Source organism: Macaca fascicularis, chromosome 5, assembly GCF_037993035.2.
Source record: "Macaca fascicularis isolate 582-1 chromosome 5, T2T-MFA8v1.1".
NCBI lineage: Eukaryota > Metazoa > Chordata > Mammalia > Primates > Cercopithecidae > Macaca > Macaca fascicularis.
In genome coordinates this window covers 2,914,877-2,938,320 of record NC_088379.1, presented here as the reverse complement: position 1 = coordinate 2,938,320, position 23,444 = coordinate 2,914,877, and the positions used below count along the sequence as shown (strand labels likewise).

At 53.2% G+C, this 23,444-nt stretch overlaps 1 protein-coding gene across 4 annotated transcripts; it reads left to right on the top strand.

Annotated features, from left to right (window-relative positions):
• Positions 1-4,049: 4,049 nt before the first annotated feature.
• TNIP2 (TNFAIP3 interacting protein 2) lies at positions 4,050-23,444 on the top strand. 4 transcript variants are annotated; one of them, XM_065544690.1, is made up of 7 exons: positions 4,050-4,402; positions 16,278-16,568; positions 18,692-18,781; positions 19,456-19,704; positions 19,892-20,011; positions 22,558-22,780; positions 23,266-23,444. In XM_065544690.1, exons 1-7 carry the CDS (start codon positions 4,127-4,129, stop codon positions 23,421-23,423), a joined length of 1,407 nt encoding a protein of 468 aa, XP_065400762.1. In that variant the 5' UTR covers positions 4,050-4,126; the 3' UTR covers positions 23,424-23,444. The 4 variants fall into 4 exon arrangements, with proteins under 4 accessions (XP_065400762.1, XP_065400763.1, XP_005554373.2 ...); XM_065544691.1 differs by lacking the exon at positions 19,456-19,704; XM_005554316.4 differs by lacking the exon at positions 23,266-23,444 and having other exon boundaries at positions 22,558-22,963.

Below are 23,444 nucleotides of genomic sequence, written 5' to 3'. Positions count from 1 at the left end.
ACTCCAGGCTGTACCCAGTTGTGAATTCACTCAACCAGCTCTCATGCATGGCTCCTTCTCACCCTTTAGGTGGCAGAGCTGGACCGTTACCTTGTCTCTATGTCTCTAATCACCCTCTTTAAAGTTAGGTTCCTCCTTTTTTTTTTTTTTTTTTTTGAGACAGAGTCTCACTCTGTCACCCAGGCTGGAGTGCAGTGGTGCGATCTTGGCTCATTGCAACCTCTGCCTCCTGGGTTCAAGCGATTCTCCTGCCTCAGCCTCCCTACTAACTGGGGTTACAGGCACCTATCACCACACCCAGCTAATTTTTGTATTTTTAGTAGAGACAGGGTTTCACCACGTTGGCCAGAGTGGTCTCGAACTCCTGACCTCAGGTGATCTGCCCGCCTTGGCCTCCCAAAGTGCTGGGATTACAGGTGTGAGCCACCACACCTGGCCTATTGTTTCCTTATACACATTTTTCCTTTCCTTTCCTTACACAAAATTTCCTTACGTTGCAATTATTCTTGTTTTGAAAAGGATCTGTCTCCACTATTACAATGTCCGCCCATTAGTCCCCAGTGCCTGGCCCGGTACCTGAATTTGCATTGAAGGCAAGAAAGAGCATGCTGGGCACTTCCCATGTGACCTTACTGAATATTTACAACACCCTCTAAGACAAGTGTTCTTGGAGGACTGGTATCCCTCATCCGCAATTCTGAAATCTAAAAAGCTCAGAAACCCAAAATAGTTTTCCTTCTTTCTTTTTTTTCTCAGAGACAGGGTCTCACTGTGTGGCCCAGGCTGGAGAACAGTGGCACAATCACGGCTCACTGCAGCCTCAAACCCCTGGGCTCAAGCAATCCTCCTATCTCAGCCTCCTGAGTATCTGGGACTACAGGCACAGATGGTTCACACCCACCTAGTTTTTTTTAACTTTTTGTAGAGACGGGGTTTTGCTATGTTGCCCACACTGGGCTCCAACTCCTGGGCTCAAGCGATCCTCCTGCTTGACCTCCCTAAGTGCTGGGATTATAGGCATGAACCACTGCACCTGGCCCCAAAATGTTTTTCTTTTTTTTTTTTTTTGAGACGGAGTCTCGCGCTGTGTCACCCAGGCTGGAGTGCAGTGGCGCGATCTCGGCTCACTGCAAGCTCCGCCTCCCAGGTTCACGCCATTCTCCTGCCTCAGCCTCCGAGTAGCTGGGACTACAGGCGCCCGCCACCACGCCCGGCTAGTTTTTTGTATTTTTAGTAGAGACGGGGTTTCACCATGTTAGCCAGGATGGTCTCGATTTCCTGACCTCGTGATCCACCCGCCTCGGCCTCCCAAAGTGCTGGGATTACAGGCTTGAGCCACCGCGCCCGGCCTAAAATGTTTTTCTTAAAGGTGGTGCAAAATCTGACTTGAACAGCTACAAGGCTTTTTCTGATATTCATCTCACAGTCTGAATGGTCACCCTGTCTTTGCAGAAATTGTAATCTCTCTGGTTTTGTGGTGCTGTACTGTGCCCCAGTGGGAGCACTAAGTCAGATTTTAGCTGTTCATTTTCCATGGCTGCAGAACAAACTGTCCCAGATGGTAGTAGCTTCAAACAACAATAAGCACATATTATCTCATCCAGTTTCTGTGGTCAGGAACTCAGGGGCAGTTTCGCTAGGTGGTTCTGGTCCAGGGTCTCCCATGGAGTCACAGTCAGTATGTCGGTGGGGACTACTGTCTTCTGAAGGCTTGACTAGCATCAGGGGATACAGTCCCAAGGTGGCTTCTTCACCGCAGTGGGCAAGTGGGTGCCGGCTGCTGCCATGAAGCCTCAGTTCCTTGCCACATGGACCTCTTCACAGGGCTACTTGACGATAGGGTGGGCGGCTTCCCCCAGAGCTCCGAAAGACGGGCAAGGCAGTAGCCATGATGTCTCGTGGGAGCTAGCTGCAGAAGTCACACTCCATCATTCCTCCAGTACCCTCTTAGTTACACAGGTCAGGCCTCTCCAGTGGATTGGAGGGGACTACACAGGAGCATGGATATTGGAGCGGGGGGGTCCTCTTTGGAGGCTGGCTACCCCAGTTATATGTACCTATTTGAAATCCAAAGATCCTCATTTCTAAAATACACCTGGCGGCCTGGCGTGGTGGCTTATGCCTAGAATCCCAGCACTTTGGGAGGCTGAGGCGGGCGGATCACTTGAGGCCAGGAGTTCGAGACCAGCCTGACCAAAATGGTGAAACCCCGTCTCTACTAAAAATACAAAAAATTAGCCAGGCGTGGTGGCGGGTGCCTGCAATCCCAGCTAATTGGGAGGCTGAGGTGGGAGAATCGCTTGAACCTGGGAGGCGGAGGTTGCAGTGAGCCGAGATCATGCCACTGCACTCTAGCCTGAGCGGCAGATTAAGACTCCGTCTAAAATAAATAAATAAATAAATAAATACAAGACAAGACAATACACCTGATCCCAAGGCTGTTGGATGAGAGACTGTGGATTGTAAAATGCACCTTTTACAGTTGAGGCAGAGTCTCAAGGTCACTGGAATGACCTGCCCCAGGCCACACATTAGCCTCTAACAGCTCTGGGTCCAGTTTTGCTTTTTCCACCGGTGCCCCAGCCAATCAGTTGGCATTGTTCGTAACCATAGCCACGTGAACTGTGGGCTTGCCGGGCAGCAGCCACTGCACTGGACAAGCGTTTCATGCACACTCCACCCTCTAGTCCCCACAACGTCCAACCAGGTAGGGTGGGCACTCGCTCTGCCCTTCCTTCTGCTGAGAGGAAGCCCAGGCTCTGATGGGTAAGAAGGAGCCTTCCAAAGCAAAGCCAGGTCTGTGTAGCCCAATGTCCAGGCCATAAACACTTGCCTGGCTCTGGCTTTGCTTATAGGCTTGTCTGATTCTACAAGCTTGTGGGTGTTTTCCCAGGCTCAGCCCAGGCTTGGCTGTGGATCACATAAAGGAAGAAAGTCAAGATGCTGCTCAGGGGCGGAGCCTGTGGGCAAGCGCGCACACAGGGAAGACCCCTGCCCGATCCCGAGTCGGGAACCTTAGAAAGACCCCATGTGTGCTTGGGCATCATTGTGGGGAAGACTGGGCTGTGGAAAAACACTAGTGTTTGGGAATTTTGGGGAAGGAAAGCGATGGACAAGTGAAAGGGTGGGAAGGGGCTGGTTTCCTGCTGCCTCTGCTCTAAGAACACTATCTAGCAGGAAGGTTGTCCCGCGGGCCCATACTAGCCACCTCACAAAGCAGCGTCTGCGGTGGCTCACGCCTGTAATCCCAGCACTTAGGGAGGCCGAGGCCAACGGATCATCTGAGGTCAGGAGTTCAAGACCAGCCTGGCCAACATGGTGAAACACCATCTATACAAATAATACAAAAAAATTAGCCGGGCGTGGTGGCGGGCGCCTGTAATCCCAGCTACTTGGGAGGCTGAGGCAGGAGAATCGCTTGAACCCGGGAGGCGGAGGTTGCAGTGAGCCGAGATCGCGCCATTGCAGTCCAGCCTGGATGACAGAGCAAAAGTCGTCTCATTTAAAAAAAAAAAAAAAAGGAAAGGAAAAAGAAAGCGGCGAGTGGAGCAGGGGGTTGGAGCTCTCTCTGAACTCAGTGTCCCCAGGTGACGAAACGCATGACACGTGCTTGGTGCGCTGCGAGCTCAGCTCAGCTCCTGGAGTTTCTGTGGCTCCTGTGGCCACAACGCCTGCAGCCTCGCGGGCAGATTCAGACCCACACTCAGCCCCAGCGCTTGGGGCTTGTCTTTACGCCCTTCTTTCCATCAGAGGCTGATGAATTCCCAACCCTGGGCCATGGGCTGAGTTCGACTCTCCCACAACTCCTCAGAGGCGCGTGTTTGGGGCCACTGGAATAAGCCCAGCACGAGCTGGGGTGTGGACAGCCTCCGGGGCAAGGCCGACTCTCCTGGGCTGCTGCGGACGGCAGGGGCGGGGCCGGGCTGTCGGCGGTAGGAGGGGCGGGGCCGGGCGAGAAGGGTCGGGGTGGGCTGCCGTTGGGCGGGGCTGCGCGGCGGAGGGCGGGGCCGGGCTGCGGTGGGTGGGCGGGGCGCACCGGGGAAAGTTCCGGGAAGGGCGGCAGCCGGCGGGGCCTGGGCGCGGAAGTTGCCGGCGGCCGCGCGGCCTCCCGGGCAGGCTTACAGCCATGTCCCGGGACCCGGGGTCGGGCGGCTGGGAGGGGACCCCGCGCGCAGCCGCCGCGCTCTGCACCCTGTACCACGAGGCCGGACAGCGGCTGCGCCGCCTGCAGGACCAGCTGGCCGCCCGCGACGCCCTCATCGCTCGCCTCCGCGCCCGCCTGGCCGCGCTGGAGGGGGACACCGCGCCGTCCCTGGTGGACGCGCTGCTGGAGCAGGTTGCGCGCTTCCGGGAGCAGCTTCGGCGGCAGGAGGGCGGCGCCGCAGAGGCCCAGATGCGCCAGGTACGAGGGCGGGCACCAGAGGGGCTGCGGGCGCCAGAGTGCGTGTGGCGGCCGCCGGGTCTTGGGTGGGTGAGCGGGCCCCGGGTCCTGACGGGTTGAGGGAGCACCAGGTGCTGGGTGTGAGGGGCCTGGGAAGTGAGGGGGTGCCGGGTCCTGGGTGGGTCAGCGGGCCCCGGGTCTTGAGGGGTTGAGGGAGTACCGGGTCCTGGGGTTGAGCGCGCCCGGGGTCCTGAAGGGTTGAGGGGCCACCAGGTCCTGGGGGATTGAGGGGGTGCTAGGTCCTGGAGTTGAGGGGGCACCAGGTCCTGGGGGATTGAGGGGGTACCGGGTCCTGGGGTTGAGGGGGTACCAGGTCCTGGGGGGTGAGGGGGCCCTGGAGGGTGAGGCAGCCACGGTGGGTGAGGGGGCCACAGGTCTTGGTGGGGTGAGGGGGCTCTGGGTTTTGAGGGGGTTGAGGAAGTGCTGGGTCCTAGGGAGTGAGGGGTGCTGGGTCCTGGGGCGGAGAGGGGGCACTGGGTCCTGGGGGTGATAGGGCAACAGGTCTTGGAGGGTGAGGGGACCCTGGGTCCTAGGGGAGAGACGGGGACCAGGTCCTGAGAGGGGTAATGGGACACCACGGGCTGAGGTGTGCTGGGTCCTGGAGGGTGAAGGGGTGCCGGGTCCTGGGGGGTTTGAGGGGGGACCAGGTCCTGGTGGAGGTGAGGGGGCTCTGGGGCCTGGAGGGGGTGAGGGTGCCAGGTTCTGAAGGGGATAAAGGAATGCTGGAAACTGGGAGGTTGGGAGGGCACTGGGTCCTGGGGGATTGGTGAGGAGGAGGCGGCCCTGGGTTCTGAGGAGGGGGGTTGGTGCAGTTCTTGGGTTCTGTGTGTGCTGTGTAGGTTCAGGTTGGTTCTTAGGGGTGTTTTGAAGTTCGTGTGTGGGAACACATTCTGAGGGTTGTGTGTGTGTAGTGTGTATGCTGTGTGTGTGTGTGTGTGTAGTGTGTATGTTCCGGTTGGTTCTTAGGGGTGTTTTGAGGTGTGTGTGGAGGAGACACATTCTGAGGGGTGTGTATGGTGTGTATGGTGTGTGTGTGTGTATGGTGTGTGTGTATGGTGTGTATTATGGTGTGTACGGTGTGTGTGTGTATGGTGTGTGTGTATTATGGTGTGTATGGTGTGTGTGTATGGGGGGTGTGTGTGTATGGTGTGTATGGTGTGTGTGTATGGTGTGTGTGTATTGTGTGTATGGTGTGTATGTGTATGGTGTGTGTGTATTATGGTGTGTATGGTGTGTGTGTGTATGGGGTGTGTGTGTGTATGGTGTGTATGGTGTATATGGTGTGTGTGTGTATGGTGTGTGTGTATTGTGTGTATGGTGTGTGTATGGGGTGTGTGTGTATGGTGTGTATGGTGTGTGTTTGTATGGGGTGTGTGTGTATGGTGTGTATGGTGTATGGTTTGTATGGTGTGTGTGTGTATGGGTGTGTGTATGGTGTGTATTGTGTGTGTATGGTTGTGTGTATGGTGTGTGTGTATGGTGTGTGTGTATGGTGTGTGTGGTGTGTGTGTATGGTGTGTGTGTGTATGGTGTGTGTGTATGGTGTGTATGGTGTGTGTGTATGGTGTGTATGGTGTGTATGGTGTGTGTGTATGGTGTGTGTGTATGGTGTGTATGGTGTGTGTGTGTATGGTGTGTGTGTATGGTGTGTGTATGGTGTGTATGGTGTATATGGTGTGTGTGTGTATGGTGTGTGTGTATGGTGTGTATGGTGTGTATGGTGTGTGTGTATGGTGTGTGCGTATGGTGTGTATGGTGTATATGGTGTGTGTGTGTATGGTGTGTGTGTATTGTGTGTATGGTGTGTGTATGGGGTGTGTGTGTATGGTGTGTATGGTGTGTGTATGGGGTGTGTGTGTGTATGGTGTGTATGGTGTATGGTGTGTATGGTGTGTGTGTATGGTGTGTATTGTGTGTGTATGGTTGTGTGTATGGTGTGTGTGTGTATGGTGTGTGTGTGTGGTGTGTGTGTATGGTGTGTGTATGGTGTGTGTGTATGGTGTGTATGGTGTGTGTGTATGGTGTGTGTGGTGTGTGTGTATGGTGTGTATGGTGTGTGTATGGTGTGTGTATGGTGTGTGTGGTGTGTGTGTATGGTGTGTGTGGTGTGTGTGTATGGTGTGTGTGGTGTGTTTGTGTATGGTGTGTATGGTGTGTGTATGGTGTGTATGGTGTGTGTGTATGGTGTGTATGGTGTGTGTGTGTATGGTGTGTGTGTGTATGGTGTGTATGGTGTGTGTGTGTATGGTGTGTGTGTATGGTGTATATGGTGTGTGTGTATGGTGTGTGTGTGTATGGTGTGTATGGTGTGTGTGTGTATGGTGTGTGTGTATGGTGTATATGGTGTGTGTGTATGGTGTGTATGGTGTGTGTAGGGTGTGTGTGGTGTGTGTGTATGGTGTGTGTGTGTATGGTGTGTATGGTGTGTATGGTGTGTGTGGATGGTGTGTGGATGGTGTGTATGGTGTGTGTGTATGGTGTGTATGGTGTGTGTGTGTATGGTGTGTGTGTGTATGGTGTGTGTGTATGGTGTGTATGGTGTGTGTGTATGGTGTGTGTATGGTGTGTGTGTGTATGGTGTGTGTGTATGGTGTGTATGGTGTGTGTGCATGGTGTGTGTGTATGGTGTGTGTATGGTGTGTGGTGTGTGTGTACGGTGTGTGTGTATGGTGTGTATGGTGTGTGTGTATGGTGTGTGTGTATGGTGTGTGTGTATGGTGTATATGATTGTGTGTGTATGGTGTGTATGGTGTGTGTGTATGGTGTGTGTGTATGGTGTATATGATTGTGTGTGTATGGTGTGTATGGTGTGTGTGTATGGTGTGTGTATGGTGTGTGTGTGTATGCTGTGTGTATGGTGTGTGTATGGTGTGTATGGTGTGTGTGTATAGTGTATATTGTGTGTGTGTATGGTGTGTATGGTGTGTGTGTGTATGATGTGTGTGTATGGTGTGTGTATGTGTGTGTATGGTGTGTGTGTGTATGGTGTGTATGGTGTGTGTGTGTATGGGTGTATGGTGTGTGTGTATGGTGTGTGTGTATGGTGTGTGTGTATGGTGTTTATGGTGTGTGTGTATAGTGTGTATGGTGTGTGTGTATGGTGTTTATGGTGTGTGTGTATGGTGTGTATGGTGTGTGTGTATGTGTGTGTATGGTGTGTGTGTGTATGGTGTGTGTGTATGGTGTGTGTGTGTATGGTGTGTATGGTGTGTGTGTGTGTATGGTGTGTATGGTGTGTGTGTGTGTATGGTGTGTGTGTGTGTGTATCGTGTATATGGTGTGTGTATGGTGTGTATGGTATATATGTGTGTATGGCATGTGTGTATGGTGTGTGTGTGTAGTGTTTATGGTGTGTGTGTGTATGGTGTGTGTGTGTATGGTGTGTGTATGGTGTGTGTGTGGTGTGTGTGTGTGTATGGTGTGTGTATGGTGTGTATGTGTGTATGGTGTGTGTGTGTGTATGGTGTGTGTGTGTATGGTGTATATGGTGTTTATGTGTATGGTGTGTGTGTATGGTGTGTGTATAGTGTGTGTGTATGGTGTGTGTGTGTATGGTGTGTGTATAGTGTGTGTGTATGGTGTGTGTGTATGGTGTGTGTATTGTGTGTATGTGGTGTGTGTGTGTATGGTGTGTGTGTATAGTGTGTATGGTGTGTGTATGGTGTGTGTGTGTGCACATATGTGTATCTTGGGTCCAAGGTCAATGTACTCATATTGTGTTCTAGAGTCCCTTACAGCCCTCACCCATACATGTGTCTTTCACTAGTGGCGCTTCAACTCTATGCTGGGAGCAATGGCAAATGCAGCCCCTGTGTCTGATAATGGACACAAATCCTAGGCTGGGTGCAGTGGCTCACACCTGTAATCCCAGCACTTTGGGAGGCCAAGGTGGGTGGGTCACAAGGTTGGGAGATCGAGACCATCCTGACTAACACGGTGAAACCCCGTGTCTACTAAAAATACAAAAAAGTAGCCAGGCATGGTGGACGCCTGTAGTCCCAGCTACTCGGGAGGCAGAGGCAGGAGAATGGTGTGAACCTGGGAGGTGGAGCATGCAGTGAGCCGAGATTGCGCCACTGCACTCCAGCCTGGACGACAGAGCGAGACTCCGTCTCAAAAAAATAGACACAAATCCTAACTTTCCTCTCTTTGTCCTTGTCTGTGATGTTTATGTCTGTGTTTGGTGATAAACTATAAGCACCACCACAGCAGTATGAGTAACGGTTTTTTTGTGCAATAGTCTTTGCAAGCATCTGGAACATTTGGGTGAGCTCTGGCGTCTGTTATTCCATTTGATTCATGGCTATTATCCTAGTTTTCCCAGGAAAGAAACTAAACCTGCAAAGGCAGTAGCCTGCAAAAGGTAGTTTTTGTTTCCAGGGTTGGCCCCACAGCCTAATTTTAGAGAGAAAAAGAAACATGCCTTTTAAAAAAAATTATAAAAGCAATTTTGAATATCTGAAAAATAAAGAGTAAAATAGCCACTGTAATCCCCCAGTGCAGGGATGACTAGTGTCAATCTCTTGGCATGCCTTCTTCCTGTTTTTCCTCTGTGTACACTTGGCATGGCTATGTTCATGCTGTCTATACAGTTCTGCTTAATATTAGGTTGTCAGTATCTACATCATTTAAAATACTTTCAGCAGCCAGTGTCTCCACTACTGCACTCTCTCCCTCTTTCTGGAAGGTAGATCCCGACTCACTAGAGCAGAAGGGAAGTTTAGAGGTCCCCTGGTCTGCACCAACAGGTTTTAGAGTTGTGGACACCAGGAGCCACAGATGAGTACAGACCAAGGACCCAGAGGGCCACTCTGAACTCATCTCCAGAATGTTGGTGGGACAGAGGATGCAGGGACCTCACAACCAGAGCAGTATACTTGCAGTCTGGTGGCCATTGGTGTTCAGCTCACATGGGTCCCCTGTGTCCTACATATCTGGCCACTCACCAAGCAGCTTATTACAGCTTCCTGGTAGCCTCAGATAGAATTAGGTCTGTGGTCCCAGTATTACTGGCCCTGGTCCTGTCTTACCAGCATGTGAGCATGTAGGTTTTGTTTTGGGATTTTCATTTATTTATTTTGAGACAGGGTCTCACTCTGCCACCCAGGCTGGAGTGCAGTGGCACTAACACGGCTCACTGCAGCCTCAACCTCCTGGGTTTACGTGATCCTCCTGCCTCAGCCTCCCATATAGCTGGGACCACAGGAGTTTGCCATCACACCTGGCTAATTTTGTTTACTTTTTTTTTTTTTTGTAGAGACAGAATGTTGCTGTGTTGCTCAGGCTGGTCTAGAACTCCTTCCTTCCAGTGATCCTCCTGCCTTGACCTTCCAAAGTGCTGGGATTACAGGCATGAGCCACCGTGCCCAGCATGGGATTTTTAATTATTTAAGGAACTTTTTTTTTTTTTTTTTTTTGAGACGGAGTCTCGCTCTGTCGCCCAGGCTGGAGTGCAGTGGCCGGATCTCAGCTCACTGCAAGCTCCGCCTCCTGGGTTCACGCCATTCTCCTGCCTCAGCCTCCCGAGTAGCTGGGACTACAGGCGCCCGCCACCTCGCCCGGCTAATTTTTTGTATTTTTTAGTAGAGATGGGGTTTCACCGTGTTAGCCAGCATGGTCTCGATCTCCTGACCTCGTGATCCGCCCATCTCGGCCTCCCAAAGTGCTGGGATTACAGGCTTGAGCCACCGCGCCCGGCCTATTTAAGGAACATTTTAATGATTTTTTTTTTTTTTTTTTTGAGACAGAGTCTCGCTCTGTTGCCCAGGCTGGAGTGCAGTGGCCGGATCTCGGCTCACTGCAAGCTCTGCCTCCTGGGTTTACGCCATCCTCCTGCCTCAGCCTCCCGGGTAGCTGGGACTACAGGCGCCCGCCACCTCGCCCAGCTAGTGTTTTTGTATTTTTTAGTAGAGACGGGGTTTCACGGTGTTAGCCAGGATGGTCTCGATCTCCTGACCTCGTGATCCGCCCATCTCGGCCTCCCAAAGTGCTGGGATTACAGGCTTGAGCCACCGCACCCGGCCCATTTTAATGATTTAGTTGTGTTTGTTTGTTTTAGAGACAGGGTCTTGCTCTGTGACACTGCCACCTGGGCTGGAATGCCTTGGGGCCATCATAGCTCACTGTAACCTTGAACTCCTGGGCTCAAGCAGCCCTCTCGTCACAGCCTCCCGAGTGGCTAGGACTCTAGGTGAAGAGCCCACCACAAGGACTATGAGCCACCACACCTGGCTACCTTTTTAAGTTGTTATAGAGATAGGGTCTCATTATGTTGCCCAGGCTGGTCTCAAACTCTTGGCCTCCAGGGATCCTCCTGTCTCGGCTTCCCAAAGTGCTGGGATTATAGGCATGAGCCATTGTGCCTGGCCTTATCTGGAATCTTATGCAATTACATACTTATTGCTCATCCCAACATTCAATCTGAGGTCAGTCACGGAACCTGTGGAAGAATGGAGAGGTGTGTCACCTCCTGTAGGCCCTGGGTTCACTGAGGTGGCAGTGCAGAGTCAAAGACACAGCAGGAAGCAAGCTGTGGCTAGGTTGCCCTCATCTATGGCCGTGTTAGTGAGGCCGTTAGGAGCAGGAACCCTGGACCGATAGGGACTGAGGGCTCCCAGAGAGAGCGCTGAGGCTCGGGGAGTGGAGGAGCTGACCAGTGCATCTGTGATCAAGCTGTGGTCAGTGTGTGACGGGGCAAGATCAGGCCAGAGAATTGTGGTCCTCACTGCAGCCACAGCTGGACTTAAGACCTTACCTCATCTGTAACACAAGACCTGAGTGGATAGCTCTGCAAAGCCCCTCCGGTTAATACTTTCTGGAATAATGGCACCAATTCATTGTGCAACCTGTTACTGCCCAAGCCCCTCTTGTCACCACTCTAGGGACCAGCTTCATAGGCTTTGCCTGGTCCTGGCATATCAGCCCCCTTTCCCTTCCAGCTGAGCTTAGCTTAGCTTTGCTTGCTTTCTTGGCTCTTTCTTTCTTTTCTTTTCTTTTCTCTTCTCTTCTTTTCTTTCTTTCCTTCTTTGTTCCTTTTTTTTTTTTTTTTAGACTGAGTCTTGCTCTGTCACCAGGCTGGAGTGCAGTGGCACGATCTTGGCTTATTGCAACCTCCATCTCCTGGGTTCAAGCGATTCTCCTGGCTCAGCCTCCTGGGTAGCTGGGATTACAGGCGCCCACCACCACGCTTGGCTAATTTTTTGTATCTTTTTTTTTTTTTTGAGACGGAGTCTCGCTCTGTTGCCCAGGCTGGAGTGCAGTGGCCGGATCTCGCTCACTGCAAGCTCCACCTCCCGGGTTTACGCCATTCTCCTGCCTCAGCCTCCCAAGTAGCTGGGACTCTAGGCGCCTGCCACCTCGCCCGGCTAGTTTTTTGTATTTTTTAGTAGAGACGGGGTTTCATCGTGTTAGCCAGGATGGTCTCGATCTCCTGATCTCGTGATCTGCCCGTCTCGGCCTCCCAAAGTGCTGGGATTACAGGCTTGAGCCACCGCGCCCGGCCAATTTTTTGTATCTTTAGTAGAGATGGAGTTTCGCCATGTTGGCCAGGCTGGTCTTGAACTCCTGACCTCGTGATCTACTCACCTCAGCCTCCCAAAGTGCTGGGATTACAGGCGTGAGCCACCGCACCCAGCCACTTGCCTTGTTTCTTTCTTCCTTTCTTTTCTTTTCTCCTCCCCTCCTTTCCCCTCCCCTCTTTTTGACAGGGTCACTCCGTTGCCCAGGCTGGAGAGCAGTGCCATGATCATAGCTCACTGTAGCCTTGACCTCCCAGGCTTAAGTGATCCTCCTGCCTCAGCCTCCCGAGTAGCTGGGACTACAGGTGCTCGCCACCCTGCCTGGCTAATGTTTTTTGTATTTTTTGTAGAGACCGGGTTTTGCCATGTTGCCCAGGCTAGTCCCAACCCTTGGGCTCAAGTGATCCTCCCATCTTGGCCTCCCAAAGTGTTGGGATTACAGGCTTTGGGAGAATACGCTTCTGTTGTTTAAGACACCAAGTTTGTGGTACTTTGTTACAGCAGCCCTGTAAGCCAAGAGGCCATTGTGCCTCTTTTTTTTCTTTTTTAATTTTTTTTTTTTTAGACGGAATCTGGCTCTGTCACCCAGGCTGGAGTGCAGTGGTGTGATCTTGGCTCACTGCAAGCTCCACCTCCCGGGTTCACACCATTCTCCTGCCTCAGCCTCCTGAGTAGCTGGGATTACAGGCGCCCGCCACCACACCCGGCTAATTTTTCTATTTTTAGTAGAGATGGGGTTTCACCGTATTAGCCAGGATGGTCTCGATCTTCTGACCTCGTGATCCGCCCGCCTCGGCCTCCCAAAGTGCTGGGATTACACGTGTGAGCCACCGTGCCCGGCCTGTGCCTCTTGTTTTTAAGGCCAATCCATAAGACTATGAATAGAGCTGTTGACACTTTTGTTCTGCGCGTGGAGCGTGGAGTTGTGGGTCCCAGCGACATGCTTTCCTGAGAGATGGCCGCCCCATTGCTGACTAGTCCATGTGCTGTGCCCGTGTGTGTAGAGCCACAACTCCAGCACATACCTTGCTTTCTGGCCACAGTGGTCGAGGTGCTGTTGTGTCCTAAGAACTGTTACTAACTGGACAAGGCACTCAGGTAAACCAGCGCACATCTCTGCAACTTCAGAGCCAGGGACAAATGCCAGAACCTTGGGGGCTGGAGGGGTGTTGGGGCCCTGCATGCTGCTAAGGGGAGGATATGTGGGGCAGCCGTTGGCAGGGCTGGTCTGCCCCCATGGGTTGAGCATAGAGCCTGGGTCTTGCTGTGTCTCTGTATGGCCCAGTGATATTCCCATTTACTGGGCATCTGTGTGGGGCTGGGCTCAGTGTTGAGTACTAAGGTGGGAGGTGAGAGAGAGCCGCCCGTCAGGATCTCTGGGCTGTGGGCCTGCCGCCCTCCTGTTGGTGGGTCGTTTGCTTCTCCTGCTGTCAGCATTTGACCAGCGTAAGAAGGAGGCTCTGAAATCAGATTTTACCTGGGCACAGTGACTCCTGCTGAGGCAGGAGGAGGATTGCTTGAGGCCAGGAGTTCAAGACCAGCCTAGGCAACATAGCAACACCCTGTCTGTATTGAAAAAAAAACAGAAACAGAAGTCGGGTTTTGCCCCAAGTCTTTTATCCCTGAAGAGGGTCTCACTGTCACCCAGGCTAGAGTGCACTGACACCATCACGGCCCACTGCAGCCTTGACCTCGAGCCTGTGGTCCCAGCTATTTGGGAGGCTGAGATGGGAGGATCGCTTGGGCCCAGGAGTTCAAGGCTTTGGTGAGCTTTGATTTACTCTACTGCAGCCTCGGTGTCAGAGCGAGACCCTGTCTCAAAAAAAAAAAAAAAAGAAAAAGAAAAAGAATAATCAGGGTTCCTGCAGTAATAGGGCTTAGTATTTTGTTCCATTGTGATGAGAACATTCTAGGTTCCCAGTCTCTGTTTCTTCTCACCTCAAGTACTAGAGACAGAAGCTGGACCCTTCTTCTGCCGCTTCTGGGGGAAGCTTGGGCTCCTCCCTGACTTTTCTGAAACTGTTTCTTCACTTGTGGGATGGACTAGTTGTGCCTGCTTCACCTCCTTCATGTAATGTACTGTTTATTTTGGAGGAGTCTTTGAAAATGGAAAAGCACAAATTTAAGGCCAGGTGTTAAAAAATCGTCAGGTCAGATGTGGTGGCTCTTGCCTGTAATCCCAGCACTTTGGGAAGCTGAGGCAGGCAGATCACTCAAGTCCAGGACCAGCCTGGGCAACATGGTGAAACCTTGTCTCTACAAAAAATAGAGAAATTAGCTAGGTACAGTGGCCTGCACTTGTTGTCCAGCTCATTAGGGGATCCAGCTGAGGCAAGGGGATCACTTGAACTTGGGAGGTCGAGGCTGCAGTGAACCATGATGGCACCACTGTACTCCAACCTGGGTGACAGGGCAAGCCCCTGTCTCAAAAAAAATTGTCATTTTAAGAACCTTTTTCATTTCTTTAAGAAGTAATTGGGGTTGGGTGTGTTAATTTCCTAGAGCTGCTGTAACAAAGTAACACAAACGGGGGGGGGGGGGGGGGGGAGCTTCCAGCAACAGCAATGTAATCTTTCACAGTTCTAGAGGCCAGAAGCCGGAAACGAAGGCATCGGCTCTCTCTGAAGGTTCTAGGGAAGAACGCGCTTCCTCGCCTCTTCAGCTTCCTGTGGGGGCCGCCAATCATTGGTGTTCCTTGGCCTTTATCTACAAGACAAGATGTCACTCATATCTTTGTTGTCACATGGCCTCCTTCTGTGTGTCTGTCCAGACTTCCGTCTTCTTCTTAGGACACCAGTCCCGTCCTAATCCAGTTTGTCCTCACCTTAACTAATTACATCTGCAAAGACCCTCTCTCTAAATAAGGTTTCGTTCCCAGATACTGGGGAATGGGGGGTTTGGTTGTGGACATCTTTTGGGGGTTGCCCACTACAGTGGAGTTTCTACCTTTCCTATCAAAAAAGTGCTTGGAATTGCCACTTTGATAATTTGATGAAAACTGCATGTAGTGGCTTGAGCCTGTAGTCCCAGCTATTCCGGAGGCTGGGGTGGGGGGATTTGCCTGAGCCTAGGAGTTGAAGACCAGCCTGGGCTATATATAGCGAGACCCTCATTTCAAAACAACATCTTGATGATACGAAATCTAAAATGATGTGCTTGCTTGTGAAAACAGAATTTGGCGGGGTACGGTGGCCCACACTGTCATCCCAGCACTTTGGGAAGCCAGGGCGGCTGAATTGCTCGAGTCCAGGAGTTCAAGACCAGCCTGAGCATCACAGCAAAACCCTGTCTCTACAAAATACAAAAATGCTAGCCAGGCACAATGGCACGTGCTGTAGTCCCAGCTACTCAGGTTAGGATGGAGAATCGCTTGGGCCTGGGGAGGCCGAGGCTGCAGGGAGCCATGATTATGCCACTGCACTCTAGCCTGGGTGACAGTGAGACCCTGCCTCAAAAAAAAAAAAAAAGGGCTGGGCATGGTGGCTCACGCCTATAATCCTAGTACTTTGGGAGGCCGAGGCGGGCAGATCACCTGAGGTCAGGAATTCAAGACTAGCCTGGCCAACATGGTGAAACCTTGTCTCTACTAAAAATACAAAAATTGGGCCAGGCGCGGTGGCTCACGCCTGTAATCCCAGCACTTTGGGAGGCCGAGGTGGGTCGATCACGAGGTCAGGAGATCGAGACCATCCTGGCTAACACAGTAAAACCCCATCTCTACTAAAAGTACAAAAAATTAGCTGGGCATGGTGGCGGGCACCTGTAGTCTCAGCTACTCGGGAGGCTGAGGCAGGAAAAAGGCGTAAACCTGGGAGGCGGAGCTTGCAGTGAACCGAGATTGTGCCACTGCACTCCAGCCTGGGTGAGAGCAAGACTCTGTCTCAAAAAAAAAAAAAAATACAAAAATTAGCCGGGTGTGGTGGTGGGCGCCTATAATTCCAGCTACTGTGGAGGCTGAGGCAGGAGAATCACTTGGATCTGGGAGGTGGAGGTTGCAGTGAACTGAGATCATGCCACTGCACTCCAGCCTGAGCAACAGAGTGAGACTCTGTCTCAAAAAAAAAAAAAAAAAAAAAAAAAAAAAATTTAAGATGAAGTTTCAGAACAGAACATTGTAGGCTGAAAAACTCCAGAGTTAATAGTTCAAATGCCCGACTTCTGAGTGAGTAATTGTTAGTTCAGATGCCCGACTTTGGAGTGAGTGTGTTTGTGTCTGGTGCTGGGGCATCCATGCCAGGTCTCCTTTTGCTTTCTGAACATTTGCTCTCAACACTGCTTCTTTTAATTCAGTAAACTGTGCTTTTAAATCTTCCACTTAGGAAATTGAGAGGCTGACTGAACGACTAGAAGAAAAAGAGAGGGAGATGCAGCAGCTACTGAGCCAGCCCCAGCACGAGCGAGAGAAGGAAGTCGTCCTGCTACGGAGGAGCATGGCGGAAGGGGAGCGCGCCCGGGCCGCCAGTGATGTCCTGTGCCGCTCCTTGGCCAACGAGACCCATCAGCTACGGAGGACGCTGACCGCCACTGCCCACATGTGTCAGCATCTGGCCAAGTGTCTGGATGAACGACAGCATGCACACAGGAATGTGGGGGAGAGAAGTCCTGACCAGGTAGGCCACAGTGTAAGATTGTGGTGAAGAACCCTGTGTACTGGGAGCATTGCCTACAGGCCCCGATCACAGAGGCCAGGGGCTGTCCCAGAACCCAGTCTGTTCTCAGCAGCGAGAGTCAGCTGACGGGACAAAGCTCGCTCATCCAAGGGTTTCTTTTAAAATGATGGAACATGCACAGTGTAATAGGAAAGCAGGCAGCCACCGCACTGCCCAGCACCAGGCCTGTAGCTGACCCTGCTCCCAGGTGGGAGGTGGCACCTGGCTTTCATCTGCCTCAGCTGAGGATGAGGAGGAAGACATGAGGGTGGCAGAGCTGCCTGGAGGAAGTGCAGTCACATCCTCCTCATCTGAGGAAACTGAAGCAGAGCCGGGTGGTACTGCTGGGGACAGGGAGTGCCTCCAGTTCCACACCCAGAACTCCCGGAAGGACCGTGAGTCGCCTTCTGCAGGCTCAGTGTGTCTGAGTGGATCTGGGCACAGCTGGAACCGCCATCTCCAAAGCTGGCGTTAGGCATGTCCTTGCCAGCAGCGCGACCTCCCACAAGCTTGGAGACCTGGCTCAGGGCCACAGCCTCCTCATCAAAGCAGGGGACAGCGGTGCCAGGTGACAGTGAGGGCCAAAGAAGGGTTCACTGGACCTCCAGGATAGGCTGGATCTGGGCTGTAGCTCTCTGTGGGGTCCAGTGGGAGAGAGAGGGACTGTGGGAGTTTCAGCATCAGGAGAAACCAGGAGGCTCCTAGGCAGAAGAGTAGGGAGCAGCGGCCACGGCATGTGTGTGCCAGGTGCTGTGGCCAGTGTGAGCCAGCCACCTTCCATCTCGCTGGTGCCCGTGGTGTCTGTGTGTGGCAGGCGGGGAAATGGAGGCACTCTGTGCACATCCCACCCAGGCTGAGGTGCCACCGCACTCGCACTGCCGGGCACCGGGCCTCTCGCTCGGGTCCTTTCTAGGCAGTTCTCTGAGGCAGCACCAAGGTTCATGCAGAAACACACACGCTGGGATGTTCTGCGTCAGACAGTACCTCCCGCACCCATCGGCAGCCTCACCAAGGCGCCTACTGGGGAGAAGCTTGGTCTGAGAACTGCCCACCTCAGCTGGGTGGATTCCAGGCGGGGAACCTCAGAGAGGACACAGCCGCATTCAGAAACCAAAGGAAAGTGCCGTCGGGGCGGAGGCCGGTGTTCTGGTCTGATTTTGAGTCAGTGTGTCATTTCCCTCTGGGGAGTTGAAAGGAGCCACACACAGTGTTGAGCCTGAGGCGGAGGTGGGGCCAGTGGCAGCGTAGGCCCTCGTCACAGTCTCTAAATAAGTGTCACTTCTCAGCCCTGAACTCAGCTGAGTCACCCGGGGCTTCCCGGTGTAGGCTGCGTTAGGACATGCACTTCCTTTGTCACTCGGGGGGAATTCTCAAAAATTATGTCACTGATATACAGTCAGAATTCTAGAGTACACACGAGTTTCATGAGACTTTTCGTTCAGGTCTCTAGTTGTTAGTGGGGGTTGGTTTGGGCTGTGGCCTCCATGACTCCTGACCCTGCATGGGGCAGAGGTTAGATTGCTGTGTCCAGAATCACCTGGTTGAACCCGATTGTCTGCAGACAGGACAGTGTCATGGGCTCCAAAGGAGGTAAGCAGGGTGCATGGCCAGGCCCACCCTGGGCAGCTGAGAGCCCCCTCGCTGGAGATCCTCTGGTTTACAATGGGATTCGGCTTCCTGCCCTCCTTGCTGTCTATGATAATGGCAAACCTCTGGCAAAGAGAAGACTTGATCATGTCTGGTGTGCCAATCCCTGTAGACATTATGACTTTAGAATATTTACATTCCAAATATTTAAAAGACAAACAGCTCAAACTGGTAGGTAGGATGGGATAAGGACGGTGTCAAAGGTGATGTGGCCTGAAGACCCTCCGTCTGGGCTCTGGCCTGGGCCTGGTAGGGGTGGGCCTGGGCAGGGAGAAGGTGGTCCCTTGTCCCTGCTTTGCTTCTCTACCAAATGAATGATCACTAACCGCTGCCTTGGGGGATGCAGTGATCATCTGTGGCCTCAGCCTCTGGGTCTAGCTTTCTCCCCTCTTGCTGCATGTCACAGATTGTCTTCTCTCTGTCCCTTCCTCATGCAGTCAGAACATACAGGTGGGCACACCTCTGTCCAGAGTGTTATTGAGAAGTTGCAGGAAGAAAATCGACTGTTAAAACAGAAGGTGACTCACGTGAGTGTCTTTCACATTTTGTTTGAGAACACGCGGCTTACAAACTGTGAGTGAGGGTTCTTTCCTTGGCTGAGGCCCAGAGGTTGCCCCTGCCCTCTGGCCACTATGACTTGATACACACAGTCCCTAGAGACTGGACTTTTTTGCTTAAAACGACGTACAGGATATGTCCTGTCCGTCTCCATCCCCTAAAATTAATCCACAAGTCAGTAAAGGAGATGCAAGAATTAGCAGCAGGAGGTACCTTTTCTAAGACAGAAAAGCGAGGTGGGTGGATCACGAGGTCAGGAGATCGAGACCACGGTGAAACCCCGTCTCTATTAAAAATACAAAAAAATTAGCCGGGCGCGGTGGTGGGCGCCTGTAGTCCCAGCTACTTGCAGTGAGCCAAGATCGCACCACTGCACTCCAGCCTGGGCGACAGAGTGAGACTCTGTCTCAAAAAAAAAAAAGTGCACCTCTGTTTATGCTGGTTGCGTACGGGTGTCATCACGGTGCCTCGGGATTCTCTAGTGGGCCTAGTGTCTGCTCTCTACAGAACAGGGAGGGGCAGCTTCCATTTAAGAGGAAACGCTCACTCAGCAAATCACTGCTGATGAATAGTCCCCCTGGGTGTGGCTTGAGCAGCTCTGTCAGCTGCCGTCGCCGTGAGCTTTCCGGCTCCACCTCCTCAGGTTGAAGACCTCAATGCCAAGTGGCAGCGCTACGACGCCAGCAGGGACGAATATGTGAGGGGGCTCCATGCGCAGCTCAGGGGGCTGCAGACCCCACATGAGCCCGAGCTGATGAGGAAGGAGATCTCCCGGCTCAACAGACAATTGGAAGAGAAAATAAACGACTGTGCAGAAGTGAAGCAGGAGCTGGCGGCCTCCAGGACGGCCCGGGATGCTGCACTGGAGCGGGTGCAGATGCTGGAACAGCAGGTGTCTGTCCCTCGGGCTCTGGACGGCACCAACCAGATGGCTGCTGGCTGGTGGTGGCCAAAATCATGGGACAGGCTGGGCTGAAGGCTTGGTGGCACTGAGTGGGCAGTGGTCATGGTGGGGGTGGGAGAAGCCTGGGGGGCACTTTCTCTTTGCTTGAGCAGAAACGTGTGTCTCGCCTCTTCAGATTCTCGCTTACAAGGATGACTTCATGTCAGAAAGGGCCGATCGGGAACGGGCTCAAAGTAGGATTCAAGAACTGGAGGAGAGGGTCAGCTCTCTGCTGCACCAGGTGTCCTGGAGACAGGTAGAGTCTGACGGCGTTTTTCTTCCTGCTTAGGTTTAGCGTTTTTGTTTTCCTTCTCATGAGTTTAGAGCCTTTCTGTGTCTGCCAAGGCCCTGATTTGCTGGTGATGAGGGTTGTGGTGGGCCCCTCCCTGCTCTGGGGAGAGCCACCTGGCCTAGTACCTGGGCGTGGTCATGGAAAGCTTCCCTGTTACACTGTTTAGTTATGGAGGAGGCTGGCATGGCGGCCTGAGGACAGGTGGCTGTTCTCAGGGCCCGTCCGTCACTGTCATACAGTCAGAGGGCATGTCTCGGGCCTCAAAGCGTGAGCTCCATACATGTCCTGACCTGTCTGTGAGGCGGGAACCCTGCTTACCCTCTCACGTAGATATGATGGCCCTGGGTGTCCAGTAACATCCCCCAGCTCAGCCTGGCACGTGGAGCTGGGCCTTGCAGGCCAGGGGCCCCTCACTCCACCCCTGGGCTCAGTGCTCTTCCTACCATGGGGTACCTTGAGGGAGACCTGGCGTGAATGGGAACCAGTGAGGTTCTTCAGTGTATGACCCATGGCCTCTTCCTTCTCCTCACTGACGTGCTTTGCAAAACTCCAGAAGTGCTGGGCGCAGTGGCTCACGCCTGTAATCCCAACACTTTGGGAGGCCAAGGCGGGAGGATCATGAGGTCAGGAGATCGAGACCATCCTGGCTAACACGGTGAAACCCCATCTCTACTAAAAATACAAAAAATTAGCAGGACGTGGTGGTGGGCGCCTGTAGTCCCAGCTACTTGGGAGGCTGAGGCAGGAGAATAGTGTGAACCTGGGAGGCGGAGCTTGCAGTGAGACGAGATCACGCCACTGCACTCCAGCCTGGGCGACAGAGCCAGACTCGGTCTCAAAAAAAAAAATCCAGAAGTTTATTTAGCTCCTCATCAAGTATCTAACACAATTTTGGCCCTGGGAATGGCCCTGGGCCCCACTCAAAGAGCTTCCTCTCCTGGCATAGCCTGAACAGTAGTGATACCTCTTGAGAAACGATGCACCCCGGGCTGGAGCTGGGAGGCCAAGCTGAGCTGCCCCGTGTTTCAGGGTGTGAACAGGGATCCTGGGGCTGTGAGGCCACCCCACTGCCCTGCTCCAAGCAGCCACTGGGCCTCAGTGGCTTCTGATTCTCTGCTTGAAGGGCACAGGAGAGTCATGGTGGACACCTTTTCTAACACACCCTTGGACTAAGTCTGCAGCAGAGGGCTAGACACAGGCAGCTGTTTGTACTTGTGCATGAGGGAGGAGGAACCTGGCGGGGCACTGTGTCTTCCTCCGTTAAGTTCACAGGCTGACAAGGAGGCACTGGAGGCTTCACCAGCCACAGCAGGCCCTGCCTCAAGCCCCTGCCCAGCCCCCGCAGCCTTCTTGGCATCACAGAATGGAATGTGTATGGGTGGCTCCCCATCCCCCAATTTCAGATTCTCCTAAGTCCCTGGCACAGGGATTCTTCAGCATGTCCCCTAGGCAGGAATGGGAACATCTTGCAACAGACCTACATGTGGGTTTTCCTGGGATTTGGTTTTAACTGTGGGTTTTCCTGGGATTTGGTTTTGCCTGTGGGTTTTCCTGGGATTTGGTTTTGCCTGTGGGTTTTCTGGCCTTCACGAATTCAAGGAAGCATGTGATTTGGATTGAAGGATCACTGTTGGTACAATCATGAGGATGGTCTCAGGCCACCTCTCAAAGATTTCGGACCCGAGGAACTGGTTCCAGACTTGCAGGCCCAGATTCTTACCCCTGAGGGTCAAGTTTCTGGTGGGGCCTGCAGACTTTGTACTAAGTGGCCTCTGTGTCCCTTTCAACAGTAGCCTGTGGCCCCTCGAGGGTTGCTCAGTCCCTAGGTGGCACAGCCAGGGACAGTGGTGCTGAAGCTTGGGTGATAAGCTGTAGTCCCACTGGGAAAGTCCACATTCAGACAGGAAGTGGAAGCACCAAGGCCTACTGGAATGAAGTTCGCAGACAAGCAGTGAGGGCCGCAGGCTGCGGTGCTTCAGGACGGATGTTTGGAGAACGCATGCCAGGCTGTGCCAAGTGGTTGGTGGGGCCAAGCCAGGGATACCTCTTGCTGCTACTGAAGGACCTCCTGAGCCCCAGAGTGCTGAGCACCCCCAAGCCCCACAGAGGAGGTACAGAGTAGGGTTTGGACTCAGTTTTCCCAGCTCCCCACCAGAGGCTCTGCCACCTCCACTCTGTAGTGGTGTGTGGGCTACATCATCAGGGCCAACTTATCAGTCGGGTCTCCTAGGGCCGATGGGTCCAACTGAACAGGACTTCCACCAAGGGGTTACGGAGTGGACCATACTAGGGCCTGTTTCTTCATGAGCGCATGAGGGAGCGTGGGTGCGATCTCCTCAGTCATTCACTGAGCACCCCCTTGTCTGGGCTCTGGGGCACAGCAGGAAGCAAAGTGAGGGACTGAAGTTCCGCTCAGGGAGAGATGAAGTACCTCTAGTTGCTGGAACCTGAGACCAGACTTTGTGACCTTCAGCACAGCCCATGTAAATAGACCTTTGCCTTTTCTCCAGGATTCTCAGGAGCCAGACGCCTGCCGGATCCATGCTGGAAGCAAAGCTGCCAAGTACTTGGCCACCGATGCATTGGAGCTTATGGTGCCTGGTGGCTGGAGGCCTGGGACTGGGGCCCAGCAGTTGGAACCCCCTGCAGAGGGCGGGCATCCTGGCATGGCCCAGAGAGGCCAGGGGGACCTTCAGTGCCCTCACTGCCTGGAGTGCTTCAGTGACGAGCAAGGTGAAGAGCTCCTCAGGCATGTGGCTGAGTGCTGCCAGTGACTGAGACTCACCCGTGCCCTTACGGCCCCCTGGCCCGGTGCAGCTGCCCTCAGGGACAGGGTGGGTACTCTCAGATGCCATGGGTTGAGCTCTCCTGAGATCCAAGGCCCCTAAATAGGTGCGGGGCACTGTGATCATTCCCTTTGGTCCCCCTTTGGCTATGGAACAGGCTGGGTCACAGGGAACTGCCAGTGAGGCTGGAGGCTGGAGGCGGAGATGGGGTTAGGAACATCTGGCAGAGGGAGGTCCTGGTCTGTGTCTCCATCAGGCTGAAGCCAGAGCAATCTAGTGCTAGCGTACCAGCCCCTCCCCTAGCCTGCACCTGGGCATGCCGCAGCTTGCCAGAAAGGGGTGGCTGCCTATGGGGGTCACTTGTATGGTCCTTAGGGTGGAAGCCCCATCCTGTTCTGTAGCATAAGGTGTCTCCTCTCTGCCTTGAACCAGGAGGTTTGTCCAATGGAGCATTGCGGCTGTGCATCACACTAGGGGGGCCGCCCCCGCCATTGCAGAGCCGCATGTCTGCCCTGAGAAACTGCATCGCAGTAGCACTGTCATCTGTCCGGAAGTTAAAGCACACTTACTCTATCCACCTATTTTTATAATAAACGTTCTTGCTACTGTGA